Source organism: Enhydra lutris, unplaced genomic scaffold (assembly GCF_002288905.1).
Source record: "Enhydra lutris kenyoni isolate GAN:26980312 unplaced genomic scaffold, ASM228890v2 scaffoldscaffold9, whole genome shotgun sequence".
Taxonomy (NCBI): domain Eukaryota; kingdom Metazoa; phylum Chordata; class Mammalia; order Carnivora; family Mustelidae; genus Enhydra; species Enhydra lutris.
In genome coordinates, this window is record NW_019154093.1 from 4,460,251 (window position 1) to 4,479,452 (window position 19,202).

At 44.6% G+C, this 19,202-nt stretch overlaps 2 protein-coding genes across 2 annotated transcripts in view; one reads left to right on the forward strand and one right to left on the reverse strand.

The window, feature by feature from the left end:
- The window catches only part of LOC111143280 (tyrosyl-tRNA synthetase), a 36,917-nt gene extending 18,546 nt beyond the window's left edge, over nt 1-18,371 (reverse strand). Inside the window, exons 1-5 of the mRNA XM_022496910.1 lie at nt 18,208-18,371; nt 15,126-15,272; nt 14,811-14,986; nt 6,617-6,746; nt 2,833-2,913 (exon numbers count right to left, since the gene is read on the reverse strand). Coding sequence (XP_022352618.1) covers nt 2,833-2,913; nt 6,617-6,746; nt 14,811-14,986; nt 15,126-15,272; nt 18,208-18,264 — 591 coding nt within the window. The 5' untranslated portion in view covers nt 18,265-18,371. The remainder of the gene's footprint in view (nt 1-2,832; nt 2,914-6,616; nt 6,747-14,810; nt 14,987-15,125; nt 15,273-18,207) is intronic.
- Nucleotides 18,372-18,668: 297 nt separating this feature from the next.
- The window catches only part of LOC111143200 (S100P binding protein), a 39,326-nt gene continuing 38,792 nt past the window's right edge, over nt 18,669-19,202 (forward strand). Inside the window, exon 1 of the mRNA XM_022496749.1 lies at nt 18,669-18,711. The gene's annotated coding sequence lies outside the window, so the exon portion shown is untranslated. The remainder of the gene's footprint in view (nt 18,712-19,202) is intronic.

Sequence of the window (19,202 nt, forward strand, 5' to 3'; positions counted from 1 at the left end):
AAAATTGTAGGTTTTTACATCATTGAGAAGTGGTAAAAATATCGAATTTAAAGTGTTATACGTTACAAAGACACATGCTGTAATCTCTAGGGCATAGGTGAGCAAAACTTTCCTGCAAAGGACCAAATGGTACATATTTTTAGACTTAGAGACTTTGCCCACATAGGGTCTCTACTGCATATTCTTCTTCATGTTTTGTAGAGCTCTTAAAAAATATAAAAACCAGGGGTGCCTGGGTGGCTCAGCTGGTTGAGTGGCTGACTTTTGGTTTTTGCTCAGGTCATGATCTCAGGGTCGTGGGATCAAGCTCTATGTCGGGCTACACACTCTGCACCAAGCCAAGTCTGCTTGTCCTGCTCACTCCCCCTCTGCAACTCCCCACCACCAGTGTGATCGTTCTCTAAAATAAAGAAATAAAATCTTTTTTTTTTCAAAGATTTCATTTATTCACTTATTTGTCAGAGAGAGAGAGGGAGAGTGCACAAGCAGAGGAGAAGCAGGTTCCCCACTGAGCAAGGGGGTCTGACATCCCAGGACCCTGGGATCATGACACGCAGGTGTCCCAAGAAATAAAATCTTTATTTAAAAAGGTGGGGTGGGGGGCACCTGGGTGGCTCAGTGGGTTAAGCATCTGCCTTCAGCTCAGGTCATGATCCATGGTCCTGGGATTGAGTCCCGCATGAGGCACCCTGCTCCACGGGAGCCTACTTCTCCCTCTACATCTGCCTCTCTCTATCTCATGAATAAATAAATAAAATCTTTATTAAAAAAAAATTATACTGTTCTTAGAGCTTGTGAGTCACACAAAAACAAGCCATGGGTCATATCTCTGCTAGAATAATAAAAGTAGATTCAACTAAAAAGTTAACAGAGGAGATAAAATAGAATAATATGAAGTATATAATCAAAAAATTTACATTGTAAGCATTCCTCGTTCATTAAATATACCTGAAAACCATAAGCCAGTCAAAGAAAGATAAACACTGTATGATTTCATTCATATGTGGAATTCAAGAAACAAAACAAACCAGCAAATGGGACAAAAAGGGAAAGAGAGACAAACCAAGAAACAGGACTCAACTACAGAGAACAAACTGATGGTCACCAGAGGGAAGGGGGGTGGGGGGGAGGAGAAATGGGGATAGGGATTAAGGAGCACACTTGCTGTGATGAGCACTGAGTAATGTACAGAACTGGTGAACGAGCAGATTGCATACCTGAAACTAATTTAACACTGTATGTTACTATACTGGAAATAAGATTAAAAACTTAATAAAAAATACATCCAAAATCCATTTAAAAATACTATATAATCTTCCATTGTGAGGAGTTATCATAACATATAACAATCCCTTGCCAGTGAGTATGAGTTTATTTCTAGATTTTTTTTTTTAAGATTTTATTTTTTTATTTGACAGACAGAGATCACAAGTAGGCAGAGAGGCAGGCAGAGAGAGAGGGAAGCAGGCTCCCCACTGAGCAGAGAACCCGATGCGGGGCTCGATCCCAGGACCCTGAGACCATGACCCGAGCCGAAGGCAGAGGCTTAACCCACTGAGCCACCCAGGTGCTCCTCTAGATTTTTTTTTAAGATTTTATTTATTTATTTGACAGAAACAGAGAGATCACAAGTATGTAGAGAGGCAGGCGTGGGGTGGGGGGGGGGAGCAGCCTCCCCACTGAGCAGAGAGCCCAACTCGAGGCTCGATCCCAGGACCCTGAGATCATGACCAGAGCTTAACCCACTGAGCCACCCAGGTGCCCCTATCTATCTATCTATCTATCTATCTATCTATATATATATATATATTTTTTTTAAGATTTTATTTATTTATTTGTCAGAGGGAGAGAGGGAGAGAGAGCGAGAGAGCACAGGCAGATGGAGTGGAAGGCAGAAGCAGAGGGAGAAGCAGGCTCCCCGCCAAGCAAGGAGCCCGATGTGGGACTTGATGCCAGGATGCTGGGATCATGACCTGAGCCAAAGGCAGCCACTTAACTAACTAAGCCACCCAGGCATCCCTATATATATACATTTTTTAGAGATTTTATTTTTAAGTAATCTCTACACTCAATGTGGGGCTTGAACTCACAACCCTGAGATCAAGAGTCGCATGCTCTACCAACTGAACCAGTGAGGTGTCACTATGTCTAGATTTTACCTTTGAATTGATAATGTGATAAATACTTTCATATATAACTGAAGTTGCACTTTTAAAATTATTTCCTTAGCACCAACTTGTGTCATTATTAGGGCAAACTACCCTCCTGGAAATTTACATTCCCACTAACAATGTTTTCTCCACACTCTTGCCAAGATGAGGTTTTGAGAAGCTTTCAAAAATAACAACCATTTCTCAATAGCCCTTTCCAACCTACTCAAGTTCTTTCCCCCAAAAAGAACTACTAAGGGTTTGCTCTGATTTCCTCCTTTAAACCCCGTTAAGCCTCATCTCAGAGATGACTGGTTTATGTAAGATCCAGAGCAGTATGGACTGAACGCTCTGGGAAAAGCCAGTAGCTGACTGATGGTCCCTTTCCCTAGAAACCATGTTATTAGGAAAGAAGCAAATCCAACAGGTCTGTGGGCAGCTTCCAGGTGGCAGCAAGAGCACGGGCTTTTGGGTCAAACAGGTCTGAGTGCCAATTTCTGCTCAGTCACTAACTGTGTGATAATGGACAACTTGCTCTACACTCTGTTTTCTCGTCTGCAAAACAGGGAGAACAACACCTGCCACACAATAGAGTTACGAGTGGTGGGACTGGCATATTCAGTAAACCTTAATTGCATACCTGAGGCACAAAAGAAAAAAAGACAGGGAAGAGAACACCGACCTTCTCCGCAAAGGTGAAAATCTTTCTCTGATCAACACCTCCAAACTGGGCATCTACTTTCAAATACTCTTCATCCAAGGCCTGTGGGAAAGAAACAACACGTGAGCATAAACTCCTACTGTATTTCTTCTATATGGATCTGAGAAATCAGAAACTTTTGAAAATCACCAGATTCTTTCAGAAAGTAGGGCTGGGATGCAAATAAAGCATCATCCAGCCTCCCTCTTGTCCTCAAGAGCTGCATGGACATTTTCCTAGTGCCTGCGGTGAGTGGCGCTCCATGGGGATGTCATGGGGGAGAAAAGAAGAGCCTCCGCCTTCGGGGAGCGCACAGTCCAGTGGGGAAGGGAGGGAAGAAGCAGAAGACACACTATAGTTGGGTCAAAGGTACCCACTGAGTAAGACAGCCTGTGACAAATGTCAAATAATGGCATAAGAGGGGTGCCTGGGTGGCTCTGTCAGTTAAGCTTCGGCCTTTGGCTCAGGTCATGATTCCAGGGTCCTGGGATCAAGCCCGGCCTTGGGATCTCTGCTCAGAGGGGAGTCAAATAAATAAAATCTTAAAGAGAAAAAAAAAAAGGGATAAGAAGAAAGTGCTATGAGAACTCAGAAGCAAAAGGCAAGACTAAACTGATTTTGTCACTTGCTACCTGCCGGGCCTAGTGCCAGCCCTGAGGAAGCAGAGTTGAACCAGACCCAGACTTGGCCTATAAGAAGCCAATTACCCAGCTGAAAAGAGAGACATGTAAACAGAGAATTTCAGTGCAGTGTGCGAAGGGCTACCCAAGATGTTCATTTAAGGGACAGTACTAAAACAAAGACAGAAATGCTTATCGCTAGCTGGATAGGCAGGTGGCAGTGAAGGCTTCCTGGAATCACACTGTGTCTGACCTCGGTTCTGAAGAATATGGAGATGTTTTTCACCATGCAGAGGAAACAGATGTCAGAAGGCAGAGAGGTGTGAAATGTATAGGGAAATTATGAGTGATTCAGTATGCAAAAGCACAAACTTCAACGGATGTAGGAAGTGGTTAGTGATGGCATCAGAGATGAAGGATCCTGACCATCATACTAGGGTGTCTAGCATCACCCCGGCCCACACTGTAGAAACATCACACCAGTAAGAGGGCAGGGCACAGAGTGGAGCCCTCTGGACTGGAGACAAAGAAAACAACGAAGAGGCTTCCATCTTAGTCCAGGTAAGAAACGATGCTGAACCAGGTCAGTGGGGATGTAGAACAAGAACACATTTAAGAGAATTTATTATTTATTTTATTTTTAAAAAGATTTTATTTATTTGACAGACAGAGATCACAAGTAGACAGAGAGGCAGGCAGAGAGAGGAGGAAGCAGGCTCCCCACTGAGCAGAGAGCCCGATGTGGGGCTTGATCCCAGGACCCTGGGATCATGACCTGACCCAAAGGCAGAGGCTTTAACCCACTGAGCCACCCAGGCACCCCCATTTAAGAGAATTTAAAAGTAGAACTGGTAAGGTTTCATGTCTAATTGAATGGAAGGAAGAGGAAGGAGAGGAAGAGACAGTTGAGCAAGCAAGAATAATCTAGAATAGCACTGTCCCTAGGATATTTGGGAATGATGAATATGTTCTATTACGTGCTGCCCAACAGGTTAGCCACTAGCTACATGTGGCCTGTTAGCCCTTGAAACACAGCCAATGTGACTGAAATCTACAAACTTCAATTTTAATTATTTTTAATAGCCACATATGACCATGACTAGAAGAGAGGCTACCATAGGGGACAGTGTAGATCTAGAATGTCTCTCCAGGCTTAACCTATAGAAGGCTCTTTCGGAGGTGATGAGGGAAGACTTGGTATTCTTATACCAAACATTTTTTGAAAGATTTTATTTATTTACTTATTTGAGAGGAAGAGTGCACACAAACAGGAGGAGGAGCAAAGGGAGAGGGATAAGCAGACTGCCTGCTGAGTGTGGAGCCTGACGTGGGGCTCAATCCCATGACCCTGAGATCATGACTTGAGCCAAAATCAAGAGTCACTCAACCGAGTCACCCAGGCGCCCCTCTTGTATCAAACATTATAGAAATATACAAAGATGGGTGTATTAACAGTATTAACAACTCAAGTTTGAATTTTTCTTTCTCCTTGCTCACACAAATACACACACAAGAAACATGATGCGCTTTGTTTAATGGAAAATACGATCTTGCCTAAAATTTATTTTGTTTCATATTTTAAAGATTTGTTTATTTTACGGGGTACCTGGGTGGCTCAGTCAGTTAAGTGTCTGCCTTCGGCTCAGGTCATGATCCTAGGGTCCTAGGATCCTAGGCTTGGGAATCAAGCCCTCTGTTGGGTTCCCTGCTGTGGGGGAGCCTGCTTTTCCCTCTCCCTCTGCCTTAGGCTCCCCCTGCTTGTGCTCTCTCACTCTCTGTCCAATAAAATCAATCTTAAAAAATAAATAAAATAAAACAAAGATTTATTTTAGAAGGAGATAGCACACTCACAGGTCTGCATGGTGGGGGGAGGGGCAGAGTCTCGGAGAGGCAGGGAGAGAGAGAGAGACTCTCAAGCAGACTCCCCACTGAGTGTGGAGCCTGATGAAGCGCTTGATCTCACAACCCTGAGACCATGACCTGAATGGAAATCAAAGAGTTAGCTGCTTTGGGAACCTGGGTGGCTCAGTTGGTTGGGTGACTCCCAGGACTGAGTCCCACATTGGGCTCCCTGCTTGGTGGGGAGTCTGCTTCTCCCTCTGACCCTCCCCCATCTCATGCTCTCTCTCTCAAATAAATAAATGAAATCTTTTTTTTTTTTTTTAGATTTTATTAATTTATTCGACAGACAGAGATCACAAGTAGGCAGAGGAGGCAGGCAGAGAGAGGGGGGAGCAGGCTCCCTGCCAAGCAGAGAGCCCGATGCGGGGCTCGATCCAAGAACCCTGGAATCATGACCTGAGCCGAAGGCAGAGGATTTAACCCACTGAGCCACCTAGGTGCCCCATAAATGAAATCTTAAAAAAAAAAAAAAAAAAGAGTTAGCTGCTTAACCATCTGAGCCACCCAGATGCCCCGCCTAAAATTCATTTTTGCACATTACTCTGAAATTTTCTTCACTTAAGAGATCATGATCAACATAAAAAGGGTATGTGACACTGCAAAGCATTCTTTGGGAGGACTGGCTTCCGCATGTATAGTATATTCTGCAGACATGAAAAACAAACCCCATTTACTACGTAGATGTAAAAAGTCATCTGATCATTTTCAGCCAAGAGTCACACGCAGTGCCTTTGCACAGAAGACTTAGGGTGTGGTCTGTCAGTATGATCTGTAAGTAACTGGTGGGAACTCCCATGTCTCCTTGTGTAAACAGAGTTGTTAACTGAAATGCACTTTACAAGAAAATATATAAAATCTGGGGGCACCTGGCTAGCTCAGTCAGTGGAGGGTGCAGCTCTTAATCTCAGGGTTGTGAGTTCAAACCCCACACTGGGCACAGAGCTCACTTAAAAAAAGGAAAAAAAAAAGAAAGAAAAAGAAAATGTAAAACCTGCAAATAAACTGATTTATAAATTAAAAAAAAGATGTGTGAGAAGAGCAGTGTTTTCAAGGGCAGACAGCTAGGGGAGGACCTACAGCTGAAGAAGTCCAAGGCTTGCAAGAAAGGGGAGGGGAGGGAGACAGGAAGGCAGGCCTGCAGCACAGCAAGGGAACGAAGGACCTGGGTTTCACCGGGGCTCGGTGACCAGTAGTCAGAAAGGGGGTGGAAAAGGTCCCTGGGCAACAACATCCCTCCCGAGTACCTGTAATCCGGGGTACAGCAGACCACTCAGCAAAGGGTGCTCCACCTGCTTTACCACCTCAGCCCCAGCTTTCTTGGCATCGTGCTGTGTGACCACGGACGAGAGTCTGTACACATCTAGTGTGTACTCTCTGAAGAGGAAAGGAAGTGGGGACACCTGTGAGACTGGGCCAAGGCTTCACTGTGATCCTGAAGCACATTATTTCACTCTCCCAATCTTAAGACATTCCAAGAGAACTCTGCTGCCTGGAAGCTTCTAGAATTGGACTGCTCCTTACTCTTATACAAAATACCACTTTATTTTTATTTTTTTTAAAGATTTTATTTATTTATTTGACAGAGAGAGAGAGAGAGAGAGAGAGAGACACACACGCATGCGTGCACAGTGAGAGAGGGAACACAAGCAGGGGGAGTGGGAGAGGGAGAAGGAGGCTTCCCGCCGAGCACGGAACCTGATGTGGGGCTCGATCCCGGGGCCCGGAACCCTGGGATCATGACCTCAGCCGAAGGCAGACACTTAACAACTGAGCTACCCAGATGCCCCTATTTTTTTTTTAAGAGTTTATTTATTGATTTGAGAGAGAGCACAAGTGTGGATGAGAGGGGGAAAGGGAGAAGCAGGTTCCCTGTTGAGCAGAGAGCTGAATTTGGGGCTCGATCTTAGGACCCCAGGATCATAACCTGAGCCTAAGGCAGATGCTCAACCAACTGAGCCATCCAGGCGCCCCTATGTCTTTCCTTTTTATAGATAGCTTCAGTTAATCTTCTTCCCTTACCACTTGAAATACTGCTTGTTTGCCATTCCCCTCCATTATCTTCTTCTAGAATGCCTATTAAATAAGCAGAATTCGGGGACGCCTGGGTGGCTCAGTGGGTTAAGGCCTCTGCCTTCAGCTCAGGTCATGATCCCAGGGTTCTGGGATTGAGCCCCGCATCGGGCTCTCTGCTCGGCAGGGAGCCTGCTTCCCTTCCTCTCTCTCTCTGTGTGCCTCTCTGCCTGCTTGTGATCTCTATCAAATGAATAAAAAAAAAAGTCTTAAAAATAAATAAATAAGCAGAATTCGCTAATCTAGCTTCCATGTCTTTTTTTTTTTTTTAACTGAAATACATGTAAGGAATAATAAACTACATGAGGAATAGTGTACCCATCACTCAGTTTAAGAAAAAGGATTTAATTACTTCTGAAGCTCGTGTGCTCTACCCCCTGCCACAATCCTATACCACTTCCTCTTCCTCCGGAGTAACTACTATCCTGAACTTTTGGGTTTCTTTCCAGTTTTATATCCTTGTATCTATAAACAGTGTGTTATAAATATTCTAGTGTGTGTCTCCTGGTATACAAATGCCAAGTTCCTTTATACACGCCTAGAGTAGAATTACTGGATCATAGGGAAACTGCATCTTGAGCTTTGGTTGGATAATGTTGAACTCTTTTCCAAATGGACTTTTATCCATTTTATTACCAAATATTGTCATTATTTTAATTTTTGCTAATTTGGTATGCACGAGTGGCTTCTTACTGAAGTTTTAATCTAAATTTCTTTGAATAACCAAGGAGGTTAATTTCCATGTATTTATTGGTCATATGATTTCTTCTGTGAAATGCCCATTTGTCTTTTTCTACTGGACTTACTCATTTTTCTGACAGCTGACTTTGTAGTTTTTGACAAAGAATCTAGGATATTAATCCTTGCTAGTTACATGTGTTTTAAATATGTTCTCCCAGCTGGTGGCTTGTCTTTTGACTTTATTTTACTTTTGATGTACTGAAGGTCTTAATTTGAATTTGAATTCATCAGTCTTTTCCTGTGATTTACGCTTTTGGTGTGTTTTGTTGAATTTGCCTTGCCCTGAGATTATAAGATAGTTTTATATATGTATGGTCTTTTAAATCTTTTATAGGTTAGCCTTTACAGTTAAATCTTTAATCCACTTGAAATGGAGGGATCATTTCCTTCCCACATGTATAACTAATTGTCTTTGCACTATCTTTTGGAAAAGATTTTACTTATTTTTCTGTCAGAGAGACAGTGAGAGACGGAACACTAGCAGGGTGGGAGAGGGAGAACAGGCCTCCTGCAGAGCAGGGAGCCAGACGTGGGGCTAGATCCCAGGACTCTGGGATCACAACCTGAGCCAAAGGCAGTTGCTTAGCCAACTGAACCACCCAGGTGCCCCTGCACCACTTTTTCTTAAAAAGTTTATCCTTTTTCTCTGGTGATCTGCAATGCTGGCTCTTAAGTTTCCATATTTATGAGGATCTATTTCTGAATTCTCTATTCTGTGTCAGTGGTTAATTCTCTATCCCCATGCTATATAAATGACAAAAGATTTGCTCTCCAGAATACATAAGGAACTCCAAAAAAAATTAAAAAATAAAAAATAAAAAAACAACAGAAAGAAAAATGGGCTACTTGCATAGATACTTCACAGATGAGGATACATAAATGACCAATAAAAACATGAAAATAACTTTTTTTAGATAAAGATTTTCAGGTATTTTACTCTTGCACTTGAATGGTAGTTCAGGTGAGTATAGGTTTTTAGGCTGTAAATTGTTTTCCTTCAGAATTTTATTTTTTCTTTCAAAGATTTTATTTTATTTTATTTTTTAAAAGATTTTATTTATTTATTTGTCAGAGAGAGAGAGGGAGAGAGAGCAAGCACAGGCAGACAGAATGGCAGGCAGAGGCAGAGGGAGAAGCAGGCTCCCTGATGAGCAAGGAGCCGGATGTGGGACTCGATCCCAGGACGCTGGGATCATGACCTGAGCCGAAGGCAGCTGCTTAACCAACTGAGCCACCCAGGCGTCCCTCAAAGATTTTATTTTTAAGTAATCTCTAAACCGGGGACGCCTGGGTGGCTCAGTCATTAAGCGTCTGCCTTTGGCTCAGGTCGTGATCCCAGGGTCCTGGGATTGAGCCCCACGTCGCGCTCCCTGCTCAGAGGGAAACCTGCTTCTCCCTCTCCCACTCTCCCTGCTTGTGTTCCCTCTCTCACTGTCTCTCTGTCAAATAAATAAATAAAATCTTAAAAAAACAAAATGAAAGTAATCTCTACACCCAACACGGGGCTCGAACCTGCCATCCAGAGATCAGCAGACCACGCCAGCCAGGTGCCCCTCCCCCAGAAGTTTAAAGGCTTTGCTTCATCACTCTCTGGTTTTCAGTGTTCCTTTTGAGAAAAGCAAAGCTATTTTGATTCCTGAAATTCTGTATGTGACTTCTTTTGCCCCTTTGGAAGTCTGTAGTATACATCCCCCCCCCCTTCTTTTCTGTCCTCAGAATTCTGAAATTTTAAGACAGTACACTATAGCATGGGTTTATTTTCACTCAGCATGACAGGCACCTGATGGGCCCTTCCACTCTGCACACTCATTTACTTGTTCTATAAATTATTTCATTGATGATTTCCTTCCCTCTGACTCTTCGTTCCCTTTTCCAGAATACTTAGTATTCAAATATTGGACCTCCTGAACTAGTACTCCAATTTTCTTAGCTTTTTCTTTTTTTTTTCCATTGTGCTCTGTAAGGCCACAGAAACCAAAGTTCAATCCCAATAATTCAACAAGGTCTCTTGAGGTGCTAGTAGTCTACAAATTATATTTTGTAGATTACAAAATGCATTTTTTTGCATTTAAAAAAAAAGTTAACATCTCCAAAATCTAGATAAGTCTTTTAAACACTACATGTTAGATACTAATAAGCAGTATTTTTTTTTTAAGATTTTATTTATTTATTTGACAGATAGAGATCACAAGCAGGTAGAGAGACAGGCAGAGAAAGAGGAGGAAGCGGGCTCACTGCTGAGCAGAGTGCCGGATGCGGGGATACGGGGCTTGATCCCAGGACCCTGGGACCATGACCCCAGCCGAAGGCAGAGGCTTTAACCCACTGAGCCACCCAGGCACCCCAGCAGTATTTTCTTAAAAATTATTTTTATTAACATATTAATCAGCAGTATTTTTAATGACAGATTAGCTGAAACACAGTACCTTGTTTTGTTTTTTTTTAAGATTTTTTTCTTTTTTCTTTTCTTTTTTTTTTTTTTAAAGACCTTACCCATTTGACAGACAGAGATCACAAGCAGGCAGAGAGGCAGGCAGAGAGAGAGAGAGAGGAGGAAGCAGGCTCCCCGCCGAGCAGAAAGCCCAATGCGGGGCTCGATCCCAGAACCCTGAGATCATGACCTGAGCCGAAGGCAGAGGCCTACCCCACTGAGCCACCCAGGCGCCCCAGATTTTTTTTTTTTTTTTTTTTAAAGATTTTACTTTTAAGTAACCCTCTACACCCAACATGGGGCTTGAACATACAACCCTGAGATCCAAAGTTGCATGCTCTATTGAGTGAGCCAGCCAGACCCCCCTGAAATAAAGTATCTTTGTATTCACACTTTTGTTTGGTTTCTGGCCACTGAGTATTTTTGACTAATTTGTCAACTGACTGATCTGAAGCATTCGGAACATTTAAAAAATCTTTTACCCAGCACTGTTAGTTGTTTGCGGTAGTAAGGCTGGTCAGAGTGCCCAGTGTGCTAGACTGCTGGAAGCAAATGTCTTCCTCCATGTCTCAAACACTCTTCCAGTTCTTTTGTCCATCTCTCTGGGCTGCATTCTCCATGAATCTCAGTACTGTCTCTCAAATCTCTAGTTTTCCCTTCAATTTCATTCAGTCTAGAGTTGATGCCTTCCACCGAAGCCTGGTTTGTGGAGTTCTTTCTTCTTTGTTTTAAAGTTTATTTATTTATATTCTCTACACCCAACATGCGGCTCAAACTCACAACCCTGAAATCAAGAGTCGTGAGCTCTTCCAACCAAGCTAGTCAGGTGCCCTTGTGGGGTTGTTTGGTTTGGTTTGGGTTTCATGACTGATTTTTACGTTTCCAAGGTTTCTAAATGATTCTTATTTCTATAGATTCATGTTTCATTTCTGCCTCTCTCTGTTTTATCATTTCCTTTTTAAAAATGGACGCCATTCCTTGGCATGTTAGAGCTTATGTCTTTTAGAGAATATCATGGCTGTAACACTCATAAATGGTGGGCAGCTTGGTTTAATTCTTGGTATGCATACAGTCGAGTCTCCATAGGCCTGAAGCTTGACAAAAGCCCCTAAAGACCCAGGCAGGTGACTAATAACACCCCTACTCCCTGGCTCTACTTTCCTTGAGGGGTAGCGATGGGAATGGGAAAGGGGTAAAAGCCCTACTTTATACTCTGGGTTTAAGCAGTAAGCCTGGCTTGTCCCCACTGTCTGCTTTCTGACTGGAGCCCAGCAAACCTGTAACTTCAGCCCAACTCACCCATTTGCATTTCAATTCTCTTTTCTCACCACAGAAATGTTTACCTTGTCTTTGAATCTGGCTATGTCGTCCGGTTTTTTATGTATTTATCTACCACTGTGTTGTCTGGAACAGAGGGAGTGCATCAAAACATATACTTACAAAGCCATCTTCCTTTAAAGTCACTTTTGTACATACAAAAAGATCAAGTGACTTTGAAGCAAGGCAGCTTTATTTATGTATCTTATCTTCCCAAACTGCAAATTCTGTTCAGTTTTGGGAGAATAAAAACTTTCAGTGAGTCATTCACTGTTATAATCCTGGTACCTAGAACAGAGTCTGACATATGGTAAGAATATATATGGACTGACGGGGCGCCTGGGTGGCTCAGTGGGTTAAAGCCTCTGCCTTCGGCTCAGGTTATGATCCGGGGGTCCTGGGATCGAGCCCCACATCAGGCTCTCTGCTCAGCAGGGAGCCTGCTTCCCACCCCCTCTCCCCCAACCCGTCTACCTCTCTGCCTACTTGTGATCTCTGTCAAATAAATAAATAAAATCTTAAAAAAAAAAAAAAAAAAAGAAGAATTCAGTAAGTGTTCGCCTGACTCACTCCCTCACCTTCTTCAGGTCTCAATCTAAGTCTTCTTATCAGAGGTTTTTCCTAGCCACCCTATTTAAATAGAAACCCCCGCTCCCCAAGAACTCTCTCTCCTGCCTGCCTGCTTTGTAGCACCTATCACCATCTGACACAGTTCATACACATTACTTTTTCATTTGTTTCCTTTGACTGTATTTCCTTGCTGAAATGTAAGCCCCACGAGGATGGGAATTTTTGAATACTCAGGACCCACAACAGTGGTTATCATCTAATAAGTGCTCTGTAAATATCTGTAGAACGTAAAAATAAATGAAATGGTAGGCACTCTACTGAGGCTGACGATTCAAATGTTTGTTTACATAAGAAAGTTATGTGCTTTATTTAAAACTCTTAAATGTGGGGCGACTGGGTGGCTCAGTGGGTTAAAGCCTCTGCTTTCGGCTCAGGTCATGATCCCAGGGTCCTGGGATCGAGCCCCACATCGGGCTCTCTGCTTGGCAGGGAGCCTGCTTCCCCCCTCTGCCTGCCTCTCTGCCTACTTGTGATCTCTGTCTGTCAAATAAATAAATAAAATCTTAAAAAAAAAAACACACACAAAAAAACTCTTAAATGTTCAACAGTGAGGAATGCTAAAGAAAATTACAACTGTGGTGCTTGGCTGGCCCAGTCAGTTAAGTGTCCAACTCTAGGTATTGGCTCAGGTCATGATCTTGGGGTCGTGGGATGGATTCTGAGTTGGGCTCTACTCTCAACGTGGAGTCTGCTAGTCCCTCTCTCTCCCTTTGCCCCTCCCCCAACTCACATGTGTGTGCTCTCTCTCTCAAATAAATAAATAAAATCTTTAAAAAAAGAGAAAATTATGATCAATGAAGTAAAAAGAGAAATGAACTTGTAAGCAAGTGATCTGGGTTCACATCCTGGCTCTTGTACTTACAGCAAGTGTGAACTTGAGAAAGGAATCTGTTTCCTTATCTGTGAAACAGGACACACCAAAGCTTACCTTAAAAAGTTGTTCTGAGGGTGTAGACCAGTAGAGTGATACACGGCTTAACTGAGGTTTTAAAAATCATGAGGCAGCATGGAGGAAGTACTTAGGAAATAACGGAAGTTAAAAAAAAATTAGAGGCACCTGGGTGGCTCAGTCATTGGGCGTCTGCCTTCGGCTCAGGTTGTGGTCCTTGGGTCCTGGGAATGAGACCCACATTGGGCTCCCTGCTCAGCAGGAAGCCTGCTTCTCCCTCTCCCAATCCCCCTGCTTGTGTTCCCTCTCTCGATGTCTCTCTCTCGGTCAAATAAATAAATAAAATCTTAAAAAAAAAAATTAGAACACAAAATCATATCTATGCTAATATTACAAATATGTTTAAAATTGATAAAGATATGAAGCAATAAAAATTGTTGGGGAGGGGATGCCTAGGTGGCTCAGTCAGTTGGGTGTCTGCCTTTAGCTCAGGTCATGATCCCAGGGTCCTGGGACAAGCCCCACACTGGGCTCCTTGCTCAGTGGGGGACCTGCTTCTCCCTCTTCCCCTACCTGCTGCTCCCTGTCAAAAAAATAAAATATGGGGTACCTGGGTGGCTCAGTGGGTTAAGCCTCTGCTTTCGGCTCAGGTTATGATCTTGGGGTCCTGGGATCGAGCCCCACATTGGGCTCTCTCCTCAGCAGGGAGCCTGCTTTCCCCCTCTCTCTCTGCCTACTTGTGATATCTCTCTCTCTCTGTGTCAAATTAATAAATAAAAATCCTTAAAAAAAACCTTTTTTTTAAAAGATTTTATTTATTAATTTGACAAACAGTGATCACAAGTACACAGAAAGGCAGGCAGAGAGAGAGGTGGGGAGAAGCAGGTTTCCTGCTGAGCAGAGAGCCTGATGCAGAGCTCGATCCCAGGATCCTGAGATCATGACCTGAGCCGGAGGCAGAGGCTTAACCCACTGAGCCACCCAGGCCCTCAAGAAAGAAAATCTTTAAAAAAAATTGTCGGGGAGGTGAGAAACAAGTGAAATACTTTTCTTTCACCTTTCTCTAATCATGATTTGCTGAGGCTGGAAGGAAAAAGGGAGCCTGAATTGCTGATCATCATTCTCCCGTATGCTGGGAGCTCTGCAAGGCCAAGGACTCTGTTTTGGTTACAGTCACACCTCCAGCAAAGTGGACAGCACAGAGGTATTAAGTACATTTTTGATGGATGACTTGAAAGGACAAAGAGTATAAATTTTTTAATGGCTTCTAATCCAAACTTGAAGAGTGCCTACACTCCACAGACCTGTAATTAGCTAGGAGCATGAGAGCCACAAGGAGGTTGGATGATCTAGAACTTACTTGCTGAGCTGGTAATCAGTGCCTTTGACGAACTTGAGCTTTTCCAAGGGTACACCAATGCTCTCCAGCATTGCCTTGATCACATTCTCATAGTAGCTGGTTCGGAGTTCTAGAAGTTCCCATGGAGCTTTCATGTTATCCAGGTATGCGTGAAGGTCCGCAAACAGAATCGTTACCTGGATTACAGATAAGGGGCCACCAAAATGTGTATTTTGTCCAAGTACCTCCAAATCCCCCTCTCTGCCCTGCCTTATTAAACCTCTTTTTGGGCCATTCCCCAAGGAACTGCTTGGTTTACAAAATATTACTTCTTACCTCGCATCCTGCTTTTAGGAAGTCCGCAATCTTAGACATAGGCACGAAGTAAGCCACATGTGGCTTGCCTGTGGTTGCTGTTCCCCAGTAAACTTTAAGTTCCCGCTCCTTGAGTATCTCCTTCAGCTTCTCTTCTCCCAGAACCTCCTGTTGTGGAAGCAGAAGAGCTGGTTTAATGCTGGTGCCCCACCTTGCTCATCCTTTACCCTGTGACAAGGAAAACAAAAGCACGTGTCACTGAGGGTCTAGGCCCAGAGCCAGCAGGGAGGTCCAGCCGTGCTTGCAGTGCTGAATGAGAGCCAACCTAAGCTGGTGCCGTTGCTAGCACCACTCCAGTGAAATGCCACTGCTGTTAAGGAATGGGACATGTCCCTACTCGCACCTTCTCCTCCATCTATCTACTCTAACTCATATTAGAGCCAACTTCTTAAAACATTTGTCTCTTCTGGTCTTTATTTCTCATCTCCCATTCCAGCTGAATTCCATGAAGCATCACACCACTGAAAATGCTCTAGCTAAGATCATGGATGACCCCCATTGTTACTAAATTCAACGAAAATTTTTTAGTCCTCACTCCATTCCTGAAACACTCCCCTCTTTTGGTCCTTCACTTTTCTATTTTCTTAGTTTTCCTCCTACTTCTCTGGCTGCTGGCTCAGATTTCTCTACAGCTGTTCTTCTTGCTAATCATTAAATATTAGCAATCTTTGCAGCCCTATCTCTTCTCTTCTTACTCTACATGCTCCCTAGCTAATCCCATTTAAGATGCTTCACTTACTAATAAGCTAATTAACTACCAAATCTACTGCTCACACCCATATATGGAACAGTGTACTTGTTATCAACCCAATAAACTCAAACTCAACATGTCCAAAATTAACCTTGTGCTCTCACCTTCCTACCTTGCTCCCCACCCATCTTTTTCACTCATAGTTTCACTCCAGTGCAGTGAATGGTACTATCATTCACCAAGTTGCCCAAGTTACCCCAAAGCTCCTAAATCCTCTTCCTTCTCTCTGCCTCCATACCACCACACTAGCCTAGGCCACCATCAATCACACCAAGACTACTGTAATAGCCTTCTAGCAGGACTCCCGTATCTATTCTTGCTCCCTCCAATCCGTGTTCCAGAAGGCAGCCAGAGAGATCTCTAAAACACAAAACTTGATTGACTCATTCACCTATTTAATACTTTAATGGTTTATTTTGCCTTAAGACAATATTAGAAAAATCCTAACAGATCAGTATGCTGGTAACAAAAGAGATTTTAGTGATTCTTTCAAGTAATGGTTTGGGAAGGCAGTCAGAAGCCATGAAAGACAAAAACTGTTTTGCTGGTTTGAATCACCTATTAGCAGGACTTATTAAAATCCTATGTTTCAAGGGAGCTGGCAGCTGGATCCCGTACCCTCCTAGCCCCTGATTATTTGGAACTTGGGAGAATTCTTGCCACCCAAGGAAAGGTCCTATCATTTATCCTTTAAAACCTAAGTGAGTCAGTGCCATTAGCTTTGTGTATCCTTTGTCCCCAAACAGCATTATTTTGTGGAAAGGGAAGGACAAAGAATCTAAGAGAAAGCATGCAAAAATTACTGGTTAAGATCAAGTTATGAGTGGAAAGAACCCAAATGTCCACCAACTGATGGAAAGAGAAACAAAATGTGATATATCCATATAATCATGAATATTTTTCAGCCATAATAAGGAATAAAGTTCTGATGGGTGTGACGACATGGATAAACCCTAAAAACATGCTAAATGAAAGAAACGAGACATAAAAAGCCACATATTACATGCTTCCGCTTACATGAAATGCCCAGAGTATGCAAATTAAAGACAGCAAGTAGATTAGTGTTTCCCCAGGGCTGCCAGGAGTGGGGAAATGGGCAGTGACTGCCAATGGGTACAGGTTTTATTTTGGTGATGAAAATGTGGAATCAGAAAGTGATGCTAAGTATACAATCTCGGGGCTATACTAAAACCCACCAAAATGTACACTTTAAAAGGATGATTTTTTTGGCATGTGAATTATATCTCAAAAAAAACAAAAACAAAAACAAAAAAACCCCAAGCTGTGGTCCAACCAATGTATCACTGCTCTTAGAATAAACTTCACTTTTAAACATAGCCTGCAAGGCCCTCATGACCTGGTACTTGCCTAATCCTTCTCAACAAACAAGTAAAATACATAGTATGTTAGATAGTGATAAGTTCTATGGAGAAACAACAATGAAAAAGGCTAGAACAAGGGATGAGACAATTCTGGTAGCAGGGGGTTTGTTATTTAAATAAAGTGGTCAGGAAAGGCTTTCCCCATAATGTGACAATAGTCAGAGGCCTGAAGGAGGCAAGGAAATGGGCAATATATATTTATTAAGTGATCTCCACTTTGCTCACAATACTCCAGCCAAATCTGCCTTCCCTCTGAACCAGTGTTCTTTCTCCCCTCTGCGTATTGCCTTGGCTTCCTTATACCTAAAATGCTCCCCAATTCATTATTCTTCTGGTTAACTTTTACTCCTGCAGTTCCTGGAAACAGCTCGCACAGATGTGGAGCCAAGTGATCTGCATCATCAAGGCGCAATTTAGAGTTCACATCCTCAGCATTCCCTGACACTCCCCCGGCCCTCTTCCCTAATTCCCTTCCAAAGCTCCAAAGATATACTTTACAGCACTTGTTTCAAACTGTAACTAAGTTTTTGAATTACGGGTCATCCTGAACGTCTGATTCTCCAGACAAGCCCCGGGAGGGCAAGGCTCTGACGTATCCCCAGTGCCTAGCACCGCGCCTGGCACATAATAGGGTGGGTGGGGTGGCAGTCCTGGATTCAAAGCTGGACTCAACGCAAGGTAACTGCACACAGGAGGTGAGCCCACTGTCATTTCTGTGCGACCCAGATAACTGCTGCTTGTCTGAGTGACTGGCCGATCGACCAACCAGCAGCGAGGGCTGTAGTCTCTCTGAGCTGCCTCGGCGCGGAGTCCCCGACCTCACACACTTAGGATCCAGTAGTGAAGCTCAGGGTCACTGGACCTCGAGCCCCCAGTCCCCAAGAGCGCATTTCCAACCCTGAGGCCCGACCTGCAGGTTCCGGGTGATAAGGTGCAGCTTCTCTTCAGGGCTCGGAGCGTCCCCCATGGCTCCGTCGCCCCTATGTCCCGCGCTCAGCCCAGCACCGCGCCGCTTCCTCGGTCGCCGCCGCCGCCGCGTGCCGGGAACTGTCACGCGGGCCCAGTTAGGTTGCATCAGCTGAGCTCGTCGCTCGGCTTCCTCGGCCTGAACCCTTAGCCTAAGAGCGGACAGGAAGGAGCCAGGACCAACTGAGAGTCGAGCTGGTCGATGAGACGAGAAAGGGGCGGAGCCAGCAGGCCGGCAAGGAGGTACGGAGGGCGGAGTTGCGGCGCCTGCGCGGGGCACACCCCCTGAGGGGCGGGGCGGTTTCCTGCCAATCACTGCCCATTTGCCCTCCCACTTGCGCTGGCCCCGCAGCCTCGGGTGGGGGAGGTCGGGGAGGGGGCGATAAAATGGCGCAGGGGGCGGAGTGAGGCGCAGTCGTTCGCTCAGGCTTCGGCCCCGCTTCCGGAGGTGAAGAGCGGGAGGGATGAGGGGGTCTGCGTTCCCGGCTGGGAGGGGGATGTGGGCGCCTGTTGCTTCTCCAGGGGGCTCTACATGCCGGTCCACCCCGTTGAAGGGCTGGGAAGGCTTCACCCTGCTGGGAGAGGGCTGGTTGTCGTTCCTGAGGTGATGGCGGCGGGAGGGGGAGTGTCCCTGCGCCCCACCTCCACGTCTGAGGAGGTAGATGTCTCTCACTCTGCTGTGGAAGAGGGAGACCGTCGGGTCACCTGTGAGGGGGGCAGCGTTGTCAGTCTCCCTGCCCAGTGGGGGTAGGGGGGGATGGGTGTGTTAGGTGGTTTGGGAGTGCCGCTGCCCCTGCCCCACTGGGGGGGGGGGGTTGTTGCTAGGGAGAAGATCTTCCCGCCGCGCCTAGCGGGTGGGGGAGGGAGAGGATGGCCCACCCCTTGGGCTGACAGGGCCTCGGTCCCACCGAGGTGTGGGCGTGGGTGTAGGTGGCTACC